The sequence below is a fragment of the Mustela lutreola genome, chromosome 5 (assembly GCF_030435805.1).
Source record: "Mustela lutreola isolate mMusLut2 chromosome 5, mMusLut2.pri, whole genome shotgun sequence".
In the NCBI taxonomy this organism is placed as follows: domain Eukaryota; kingdom Metazoa; phylum Chordata; class Mammalia; order Carnivora; family Mustelidae; genus Mustela; species Mustela lutreola.
In genome coordinates, this window is record NC_081294.1 from 163278137 (window position 1) to 163290718 (window position 12582).

The 12582-nt window shown below is 34.5% G+C and overlaps 1 protein-coding gene across 1 annotated transcript; it reads left to right on the top strand.

Moving 5' to 3' along the window:
- Nucleotides 1-10277: 10277 nt before the first annotated feature.
- On the top strand, nucleotides 10278-11255 carry LOC131831256 (olfactory receptor 2T33-like). The gene is given in 1 exon segment (XM_059173407.1): nucleotides 10278-11255. A coding segment is annotated over 1 exon segment (936 nt). The 5' UTR covers nucleotides 10278-10319.
- Nucleotides 11256-12582: the final 1327 nt, after the last annotated feature.

Sequence of the window (12582 nt, forward strand, 5' to 3'; positions counted from 1 at the left end):
AAAAAAAAATGGGAAGAACATATGAACAGACACTTCTCCCATCAAGACATACAAATGACTATCAGACACATGAAAAAATGTTCATCATCATTAGCCCTCAGGTAGATTCAAATTAAAACCACATTAGGATATCACCTTACACCAGATAGAATGGCCAAAATTAACAAAACAGGAAACAACAAGTGTTGGAGAGGATGTGGAGAAAGGGGAACCCTCTTCCACTGTTGGTGGGAATGCAAGTTGGTGCATCCTCTTTGGAGAACAGTGTGGAGATTCCTCAAGAAATTAAAAATAGAGCTTCCCTAAAACACTGCCATTGCACTCCTGGTTATTTACCCCAAAGATACAGATGTCATGAAAAGAAGGGCCATCTGTACCCTAATGTTTATAGCAGCAATGGCCACGGTCGCCAAACTATGGAAAGAATCAAGATGCCCTTCAACGGGCGAATGGATAAGGAAGATGTGGTCCATATACACTGTGGAGTATTATGCCTTCATCAGAAAGGATGAATACCCAACTTTTGTAGCAACATGGACGGGACTGGAAGAGATTATGCTGAGTGAAATAAGTCAAGCAGAGAGAGTCAATTTTCATATGGTTTCACTTATTTGTGGAGCATAACAAGTACCATGGAGGACAAGGGTGTTATGGATGATAAGGGAGTTGGGGTAAATTGGAAGGGGAGGTGAATCATGAGAGACTATGGACTCTGAAATACAATCTGAGGGTTTTGAAGTGGCGGGGGTGTGGAGGTCGGGGTACCAGGTCGTGGGTATTATAGAGGGCATAGATTGCATGGAGCACAGGGTGTGGTGAAAGAAATAATGGATACTGGTTTTTGAAAATAAATAAATTGAAAAAATTTTTTTAAAAAAGTGGCTGCATTAACTTGCATTTCCACCAACAGTCTTAAGAAAGTTCTATTTTATCTACATCTTCTCCAACATTTGTTCTTTCTTGCCTTGTTAATTTTTGCCATTCTAACTGATATAAGGTGGTATTCCAATGTGGTTTTGATTTTAATCTCCCTCATGGCTAATGAGGAAGGACGTTTTTTCTTGTGTCTGTTAGCCATATGTATGTTTTCTCTGGAGAACTATCTGTTCATGTCTTTTGCCCATTTTTTTACTTGATTATTTGTTTTTTGGTATTGAGTTAGAGAAGGTCCTTCTAGATCTTGAAGAACATAAATTTGAAAAGATAATGTCCCAAAAGTTCATTTTCGCTTTTCTTTCCTCTGTCTTTGGATACATATCTTAAAGAAGTTGCTGTGGCCGATGTCAAAGTGGTTACTGCTTATGATCTCCTCTAGGATTCTGATGGATTCCTGCCTCATGTTGAGGTCTTTTATCCATTTCGAGTTTATCTTTGTGTATGGTGTAAGAGAATGGTCGAGTTTCATTCTTCTACACATAGATGTCCAGTTTTCCCAGCACCATTTATTGAAGACACTTTTCTTTTTCCACTGTATATTTTGCCTCTTGTGTCGAAGATTAGTTGACCATAAAATTAAGAGATACATGCACCCATATGTTTATTTCAGCATTATTTACAGTAACCGAGATATGGAAGCAACCTAAGTGTCTATCAATAGACAAATGAATAATGAAGTTGTTGTTTCTTTATAATATGCCCATAAATTGATCTCAATTTAGATACCCAGGTCCACTGTAACTTCAGTTTCCTGGTGGAGTTTGGGAGTGGTATGTCCACGTTCTTTTTACATGGAGTTTCTCTGATTTTTATTCTCACAGACCCTGAGAAACCACACAGTATTTGACCTCTGTTGCACAAAGTGTATTAAACATCCAAAAACAGAAGCAAATCTAAAATCTATCATGTCCTCTCTTTTTAAACAAATAAAGTAACAATTATTACAGTTCACCTGGATTAAGAAATTGAAGCATCTTACAATTTTACAGAGGTAGATTTTCCCATCAAATATGCCATGTTGTATATGTTTTATATATATATATATATATATATATATATATATATATAATTTAATGGATTTGTAATGTGATATGTATACTTCAGTTAGAAAAGTGAAGTTTGCAGAAGTGGTGAAAATAAGTCCAAGCTTTGTCTGGAAACTGAAAATCACTAAAACCAATAGAATAATGAAAAAGCAGGCCAGATGGAATCAAATTACAAAGTGATTGGCACAACAAATACAATTTGCAGTAGCCGTTGTTTTTATTGTCTTAGATGTATATGTATATATATATTATATTTATAAGAATATAATAATATATAAGAATATTATAAGAATATAATATCATGTAATATAAATATATTAAATATATAGAATCATTAATAATTTATAAATATAACTACTTTATAAATATATATTATTTAGATACAAAGAAACATAAGTTATAAAATAAAATAACATAAAATAGATATAAAAAATTAATACATTTGACACACAATAATTCTGACAAATTAAATTCAAAAAGGAAAAAGAAAAGTAGCTGGATTTTCTATGCATTTCATCACTTTACTTCTTTTTCATGTTTTATTTAAATTCCAGTGTCTTAAAATACACTGCAATATTCAGGAATAGAATTTAGTGATTCATCATTTATATATAGCATCCAGTGCTCATCACAAGTGCCCTCCTTAATACCTACCATGTATTTAAACTGTCACAGAATGAACTTCCCCTCCTTAGTTTGTTCTTTACAGTTAAAAGTCTTCTTTATGGCTTGCTTCTCTTTTTTCCCCCTCTATATTCATTTATTATAATTCTTAAATTCCACATATGTATCTAATAATTTTTTAATTTAAATAACTTTTTAAATTTTATTATTAATATTATTATTATTATTTTGACTTAGCAAACATAGTACATCTTTAGCATTCCACCATTTTATTTACTCTTTATGACAAAAGCTTGCCTCTTAGCAAAAGCCCTTTAATCTTTCCTCACCAAAATCTAACGAAGTAATGCCAAAATCAGCTCTTTATTGTCTTTTTAAATCATGCTCCCTTTACAAGATTACTTATGTACATTTTACTTTTCCTTTTAATTGATTCTTTTTCATTTTAAGGAATCACAGCTTTCTGAAAGTGGACATGAATTTAACATTTCAAAATTTCTAAAATCACTTAAAATAAAGCCCTGTTGGCATCCAAAATGTCAGGCTTATGCAACACTAACATATTTGTAAGAAAGCTTTTTTAGCAAAAGATGTCAAGAGGCTCCGCCCCATAATAGGTTATTATAGACACTGATACGAGCAAGTCTGATGTGGCCAGAATAGAAGTAGTCTTTTATGATGATGCTGCTCAAAGGGGATGCAGTTTCAGCCTGTTGAGAGACATCATTTTTATGTGGGTAGGTCACATTAATCTCTTAATAGTAATTTGTTTATGAATTTTGAGCTCCAGAAAATCTGCAGTAATCTTACACACTCTGTACAGTTTTACAGGGAAATTTTACTCTGTTATTTATCCTACAATATGAAGAACTTAAATAAATGCTAGCCAAAATAGATTAACAATCTTATATTAGTCTGTGAATTTGATCAAATAAATGATTTAGTTGTTACTATTTTATTTTGCACATAAGAAACTGATTAACCTTTTCAGTATTCTGGGGAAGATTTAGCATTTTAATACTGAGAGTGACAGGAGTCTGTAAAATATAGAAAGTAAAATTATAGACACTCTCCTAAATATTCTGTGATAATAAGAAAAAGGATAGGATATATTTGTGTCTTCTAATAGTACTACAGAAGAGATAACTATGTAATTTAAAGATATTGCAATTTCAGCATTCTAAATGGAATATAAATACTCACACTCATTTTATTTGACAAATTTAGTTGATTTTTTCATCAAATAATCTAACTCCTTTGGGCACTCTAACTACTCAGTAGTAATATGGTGACTGTTTTCACCTAAAAAGAAATGCATAGTTATCTCTTATATACCTTGAAAAGTTAAGAGTTAATTATTTCATATTTAAGAGTACACTTAACCACAATTTAAAAAATCATAATAATAAAAATGCATTTTAACTTGGAAATTCAGGAAAGTTGTAATTACTCTCAAAAAGCACAAGCACTTATATTGTATAATGTAAGCTAAAATTTAGTGCAAATTATTATATTTTATGGTATATATATGCTTACCTACTCAAAAAAAAAAATAATGAGCATGTTACTAAAAAATCACATTAAATACTTATTTAAGTGTATACCTGGAGTGGAAGTAACAGAAATGTCCATAGATGGAATGAGTTAATAAGTAAAATGTGGTATATGTATATAAAGGCATATTATTCAACCTTAAAATGGAAGCATAATCTGATATATGTTGCAGTATGGATGAACATTGAGGATATTATGTTGTATGACATAAGTTGATATATAATAGTCTTGTTTCACTTTTCTGTATGTAGTTGACCAAGTTTCCCTGCACCATTTTATTGAAGAGATGGTCTTTTTTGCATTGGATAGTTTTCCCTGATTTGTCACAGAGCAGATGATAGAGTTGAGGATCTGCTTGTGGAGTCTCCATTATCTTCTATTGATCTATGTGTCTGTTTTTGTACCAATAACATGCTACCTTGGTGATCACAGCCTTGTAATACAGCTTGAAATCAGGCATTGTGATGCCACCAGCTCTGGTTTTCTTTTTCAACATTCCCCTGGCTATTCAGGGTCTTTTCTCAAACCACACAAATTTTAGGATTTTTTTTTTCCAACTCTGAAAGACTTGATGGAATTTTGATGGGGATTGCATTGAATGTGTGGATGCTCTGGGAAGATCATTTTCCCAATGTTTACTCCACTAAAACATGATTATGGAAAGCTTTGTCATCCCTTTGTGTTTTCCTCAATTTTTTTCATAAGTGTTCTTTAGCTCCTAGAGAGTAGGTGCTTCACCTCTTTGGTTAGATTTATTCCCACGTATCTTATGATTGTTGGTGCAATTGTAAATGAGATCAATACCTTATTTTCTCTTTCTTCAGTTACATTTTCAGTGTATAGAAGTACTACTGATTTCTGTGCCTTGATTTTGTATCCTGCAAGGTTGCTGAATTATTTTATGAGTTCTGACAATTGTTTGACAGATTTCTGGGTTTTCCACAGAATAGTATCATGCCATCTCTGAAGATAAAGTTTGACTCATTCCCTGTAAATTTGAATGCCTTTTTTCTTTTTTTCTGTTGAGACATCGAGCACTATTCTGAACAATAATGGTGAAAGTAGATATCCCTGTAATATTCCTGATCTTAAGGAAAATCTCTCAACTTTCCACCATTGAAAATGATATTTATTCTAGGCTTTTCATATTTGGTTTTTATGATATTGGGAATTTTCCCTCTATCCTTACACTCTGAAGAGATTTAATAAGAAAAGAATGCTGTATTTTGTCAAATGCTTTTTCTGCACCAATTGAGAGTATCATATGGTTCTTGTCTTATGTTTTATTAATGTGTTCTATCACATTGATTTGTGAATGTTTAACCACCCTTGCATCCCAGGAATGAACCCCACTTGGCTGTGATGGATAATCCTTTTAATGTACTGCTTGATCCTATTGAACTGTATGATATTTTGAGTATTTTGCCATCCATGTTCTTCAGGGATATGGATCTGTAATTTTACTTTTTGTTGGGGTCTTTGCCTGGTTTTGGGATCAGGGTGATGTTTGCCTCCTAAAATTACTTTTGAAATTTTCCTTCTTTTGCTATTTTTATTTTTTTTAGAAACAGCTACAGTAGAATGGTCATTATTCCTTTTAAATTCTTTAAGTTCTTGGTAGAATTCCCCTGGGAGGCCATATGGCCCTGGACTCTCATGTTTTGGAAGGTTTTGAATTATTGATTCAATTTCATTACTGGCTATTGGTCTATTCAGATTGTCGATTTCTTCCTCTTTCAGACTAGGTAGTTTTTAAGTTTCCAGGAAGGCATTTATTTCTTCCAGGTTGCTTAATTTATTGGTATACAGTTGATGGAATTTTTTTGAGGTAATTGTTTCTAATAATTCTTTCTCTTCCCTTGGTGTTATTCATGATCTCTCCCATTTCATTTATGATTTTATTAATTTGGGTCCTTTCCCTTTTCTTTTGGATAAGTTTAGCCAGTGGCTTATCCATCTTATTAATTCTTTCAAATAACCAGCTTCTATTTTTGTTGATATTTTCTACTGTTTTTCTGGTTTCTGTTTCATTGATCTCTGTTCTAATATTTTATTTCATTTCTGCTGCTTGGTTGAGGTTTTTTTTTCTGTTCTTTTTGTGGATCCTTTAGGTGTAAGTTTAGCTTATTCATTTGGGACTTTTTTTCTATTTTTTCAGAGAGGCTTGGATGACTATGTATTTACCTCCTACCACCTTTGAGTATTCCATATGTTTTGGACCAATGTGTTCTCATTCTCATTAGTTTCCATGAATTGTTTAAATTCTTCTTTAATTTTCTGGTTGACCCAATCATTCTTTAACAGGATGCTCTTTAAAGTGTTTGAATTCCTTCCTTTGTGTGTGTGTGTGTGTGTGTGTGTGTGTGTGTGTGTGTGTGAGATTAGGTCAGTTTCAAAGCATTGTGATCTGATAACATGCAAGAGATAATCTCAGTCTTTTGGTATTGGCTGAGACCTGACTTGTGACCCAGTATGTTGTGTATTCTTGAGGAAGTTCTGTGTGCAAGTGAGAAGAATAGGTATTCTGTTGCTTTAGGGTAGAATGTTCTCTATATATCTACAAAGTCCATCTGGTCCAATGTGTCATTTAAAGCTCTTGTTTTCTTCGGTAATCTTCTGCCTAGATGATCTGTCCATTGCTGAGAGAGGAGTGTTGAGGTCTCCTCCTATCAGTGTATTATTATGAATATGATTCTTTATTTTCATTAACAGTCAGTTTATGTAGTTGACTGCTCCCACGTGGGGGCATAGATATTTACAATTATTATATTTTCTTTTTGGATAGACACCTTAAGTATGATAGTGTGTCCCTCTACATCTGTTACTACAGTATTTTGTTTAAAATCTAACTTGCCTGATATGAGAATTGGTACTCCAACTTTCTTTAGAGGGCCACTACCATGAAACATCATTCTCCAGCCCCTCACTTTCAATATGGAGGTGGCCTTAGGTTCAAAATGAGTTTTTTGTAGACAGAATATATATGGGCACTGTCTTTTTATCCAATCTGAAACCCAGCGCCATTTCACAAGAGCATTTAGGCCATTCATGTTGAGAATAACTATTGGAAGATATGGATTTATTGCCATCATATTCCCTGCAATGTCCCTGTTTCTACAGATTGCTTCTGTAAAGTTCTGATCTATATTACTCTTGGGGGTCTTTCTTCCTTTATAGAATCCCCCTTAATATTTTTGGCAAGGCTGGCTAGGTGACAGATATTCTTTCAGTTTCTGCTGGTCCTGGAAGCTCCTTGTTTCTCCATCTGTTCTGAATGATAGCCTTGCTAGATAAAGTATACTTGGCTACATGTTCTCATTTAGTGCCAGGTCTCTGTGGACAGGTATGGTATTATTCTGATTTTCCTTTATCTGCATGTAATAAACCTCTTCACCCTTGGTGTTTTCAGGATAGCTACATTGGCCCAAAGATTTGCAAGTTTTACTATTATATCCCATGTGTTGGTCTATTTTTATTGATCTTAGGAGGAATCCTCTCTGCTTCTTGGACATGAATGCTTGTTTCCTTCCCCATATTAGGCAAGTTCTCAGCTATTATTTGTTCAAATATACCTCCTAGTCCTCTCTATCTTTACCCTTTCAAGGATCTCAGTAATTCAGACATTGGAATGTTTCAAGGCATTATTGATCTCTCTAAGTCTGTCTAATGGGCTTCTAGGCCATAGGGCATTTGGTGTGTATTTTGGTCTGTTTGTTAGAGAATACTTCTTCCCAAAATTACACGAAAGTAAAACTTGTATATATAAAGGTAATATTGAATGGGGGGAAAGGCTACAATAAAACATATATCCAGAAAAGACAGAGGTGTGTAAAAGTAGAAGTTAAGAAGCTACTGAGAAATACAAGTTGATATACTAAACATCTTGTTGAAATGATAAAAAGAAAGAAAAAAAGACCTAGGAGAAGCATAAAAGAAAGAATAAAAATAAAAGAGAATTGTATCTGAAAAATAAATAGTCCATGAGGCAATGCCTAGAGCTCAATATAAAATTTTCCACTGATGTTGGGATTTTACAGTATTATTGGGTCCATAGGGTTGTCAGCCTCTTGTTCTTTCAGCCTGTGTTCTGGGGGAGAAACCTGTGGTACTATTTCTCAGGCAATCCTGCTTGGGCTCATTTGGGGGATGAGCTCCATCAAAACTTGTCTTTTTTTCTTTATTAAAATCCTTCACATATTTATTACAGTATAGCTTATATTAACAAAAAAAAAAAAAAAAGAAAGAAAAAGAAAGGAATACAAACTCCTGAAAGCCCATCATTAAGATAAAGGTTAAATAAAGTATGGCATATCCACAAACTAGAATAAGAGGCATATTTAAGAGTGGAATTGATATGTGCTTACAGATAACAAAACATATACAAGAAGCTAGGAAAGTTACTAACCAATATAGTATAATCTTATTTTAGTAAGAAGTTCTGGAAGCCACTTAGGTAACTGTCAGCAGTCATTAGTTATAGTTATTAGAAATGAAGTGAGAGGGACTTTCAGATTTGTATCCTTTCATACTGTCTGTAGTTTTATTAACATATCCTTAATTGTGCTTATGTATTTTTTAAATTAATTTATTTATTTTCAGCATAACAGTATTCACTATTTTTTCACCACACCCAGTGCTCCATGCAATCTGTTTCCTCTATAATACCCACTGCCTGGTACCCCAACCTCCTACCCCCACCGTCACTTCAAACCCCTCAGATTGTTTTTCAGAGTCCATAGTCTCTAATGATTCACCTCCCCTTCTAATTTCCCCAACTCCCTTCTCCTCTCTAACTCCCCATGTCTTCCATGTTATTTGTTATGCTCCCAAAATAAGTGAAACCATATGATAATTGATTCTCTCTGCTTGACTTATTTCATTTTGTTCTCTACCAGCTTTCTCTGACACTTCTGAGGGTCAAAGCAAAAATGGCCACACCCAAACCTCTGTCCCAGAGCAGAAAAATCAGTCTTCTCTTTTCACTAAATTCTCCAGGGCAAAAAGCGTCTGTTTTTGTATGCACCACTGAAAACTGCAGCCTCCTGCAATGCATGCTCACAGTGACTTTCTCAGAGATTGTCCTAGGGACCCTGGCATATCCCTATCCTTTGTAATTCTAAAACCATGAGCATCCATGGGCTCCCAAGAATACAGGCAGCTCTGGAATTCTGTCTGAGCACTGCTCTAGGGTACTTTCCCAGGTGCTATGGCTCTTCAAGATTTTGCCTGGTATCTGACATAGGAGACTTTTGTGCTCTGGTTTTATATCAGTTTCTAGGAACCACCTTATCTGAAGCACCCCCCCTTTTCTGTCTGTCTTCCTATATATCCCCACAGATTCATGACACTGTGCATCTTACCTGGCAAAAAGTAGCCATTATTCTGTTTTTAGAGATCTAGATTATATATTCTTTCATCTTGGACTGGTTTTATGGCTGTTCAGAATGGTTTGGTAGATATCCAGCTAAATTCATGGGACCAATTGAAACAGGGTCTCCTACTTTTCTGCCATCATCCCTGTCCATCCAGACTAAGTATTTTAGCTCCTAGACTTGAAAATATAATTCTTTTCTAGAAAATTAATGCCTTCTTGACATAAATGATATCAAGAAAGATGATCTGATTTTGACATTTTTAATTCAATTTCAATAAGTCCAAATATAGCACATCAGTTTACAATAAATTTTTCTTTGTTTTATATGTATATATATCAAAGACCTAGTTTTTATATAGTTGAACACATTGATGTAACTCAGCTTCTAAGAACTTTATGCATGATATAATAGAAGACAAGACACTAACATAAATTAAAAATTATTTTAATAGTGTCCTCTTGTTCACTTATATTGGTGTCATGTGGCATAAAAACACACTTATCATATCCTTGCAATGGATCAAAATATTTATTATCCTAATGTATCAATAATAAATGTGGGGTACTTATTTTGAAAACTTTGAAAGTAAGAATAATTTGGAAAAAGTTGAAACTAATTTTATGTCCAAGTCAATTGTTTTAAATGGCAGATGAAAAATTTGAAAAATATTTTATCATTATTAAGGATGTGCTTATCAATAAAAAATGTAATTTATATAGACAATTACAAGTGATAAAAACTTTCATCTATTTATTCATTTACAGTGTCACTCCACTTTGAAATCATGAACATCTGGAATACCACCTCAGATTTCATTCTTCTAGAACTCTTCAACTACACAAAAGCCCATCTATTTCTCTTTGCGGTGGTTCTGACAATTGCCTTCACCTCCCTCATGGTCAATGCACTCATGATTTTCCTGATTCAGCAGGATGTTCAGCTCCACACACCCATGTACTTCCTACTGAGCCAACTCTCCCTCATGGACATAATGCTGGTCTTTACCATTGTGCTCAAAATGTCAGCTAACTACTTGACTGGCAAGAAGTTCATATCCCCTGCTGTCTGTAAGTTACAGATCTTATTCCTCACTTTGGGAGGGGGTGAGTGCTTCCTCTCAGCAGTCATGTCCTATGACCGCTATGTGGCTGTTTGCCACCCACTGAGATACCCCATTATCATGAACTGGGAATTATGTCTGAGAATGACTATGGGGTCTTGGTTCCTTGGGGCAGCTGATGGGCTCATGCAGGCTGTTGCTACCCTGAGCTTCCCATTTTTAGATGCACATGAGATCAATCATTTCTTCTGTGAGGCCCCTACTCTGATGCATTTGGCTTGTGCTGACACATTTGCTTTTGAGTATGTGATGTAAAGCTGCTGTGTATTAATGATTCTGGTCCCATTTTCTCTCATCCTGATTTCCTATAGTTTCATCTTAGCTGCGCTTCTCCAGATGCATTCCAAAGAAGCTCGCAAGAAGACATTTGCTACCTGCTCTTCACATCTCTGTGTGGTGGGACTATTTTATGGAGCTGCCATTTTTACCGATATGCAACACAAATCTTACAGGCCAGCTAACAGTGATAAAGTGGTGTCTGCCTTCTATAAAATCTTCACTCCTTTGTTGAATCCCCTCATCTACAGTATGAGGAACACTGAAGTCAAGGGAGTCCTGAGAAAGTGCATGGGTCAGTGTGCTTGCTGCCTTAAGTCATGACTAAGATTACATTGATTTGCCCCTGATTTAAAGGTTGTATAAAAAGTGACTGTGTGGGATTTCCTAGATAAAAGTTAAATATGTGTTATATCTATATCTGCTACTATTTTACATTGAAATGCAGACAAACCTCCATAGTTTGGATATTTCCCTAGGTTGTCATCAATACATATAATTGGAGACTGTTAAAAATGCTTTGATAGCAAATAATTAAAATGTTTTTACAGCACACCATACAATAAGTATTTGTTCAAAGAATGAACTAAGCAGTCAAACAATTTTCAACATCAATTGTAGTTTATTTTTAATTGTGGTATATCTTATACACACTAGAATGCTAAAACCTGATTGGTCAACCAATTTCAATAATGTGGGCCTGTAATTTACCCACTAACTAGTAAGAGGCAATTCTTACCAGACCAGAAGTGTTTTTCATGACCTTTTCATTGAAATCACTCAACCAAGATAGAATTGCTGGTCAGATTTGCATCTCTATTATGTAGTTTGGCTTATTGAGGAATTTTGCTTCAGTGAAAACAAAATGGGAAATTTTCATATCATGAGTCTGTTCCTCAACTTAATATGTTCTTAAAGATTCTGCCATGATTTTACATTTATCAACAGTTTGCTCTTTTGTGTTCCTAAATAATATTCCCATCTCTGAATCTAACACTTTTTGTTTATTTACTACTTTGGGGATGAACATGTGGGCTATTTTTAGTCTTGAACTATTATGACAAAAATAGTTTTAACTTCCCTCTTGTAATCACATGTTTTTATTCATTTGGTAGATGCACGACTAATTTTTAGTAAACAGTGCAACAATATGTTTGTTCAATTTTACATGCCTACCAGCAAGTCACAGGAGTAACACTTGCTCCAGTTGATAGCAATTGTGGGTAACATCAGCCTTTTTCATGTAGCTATGCTAGTATGGATATATTAACTCATTTTGTTTTTATTTTGCATTTCCATGATGATGTGTTTCCAAGGATTTTTTAATTACCACATTGTCTGTGGGCATATATTCCTTTGTGAAAGATCAAATTTCACTTTTTTAAAGATATTATTTATTTACCTGACAGAGATCTCAAGTAGGCAAAGAGGAGGGCAGAGAGAGAAAGGGGAGAGCAAGCTCCCACCAAGCAGAGAGCCTAATAAAGGTCTCAATCCCAGGACACCGAGAACATGACCTGATCCAAAGGCAGAGGTTCCAAAGCACTGAGCCATCCAGGTGCTCACTAATTTTCCTTTTTTGGGAAAAAACAAACATGTACATGCTTCTGATGCAAAAACACATTGGTGGTTTTGTAGGAAACACTATATG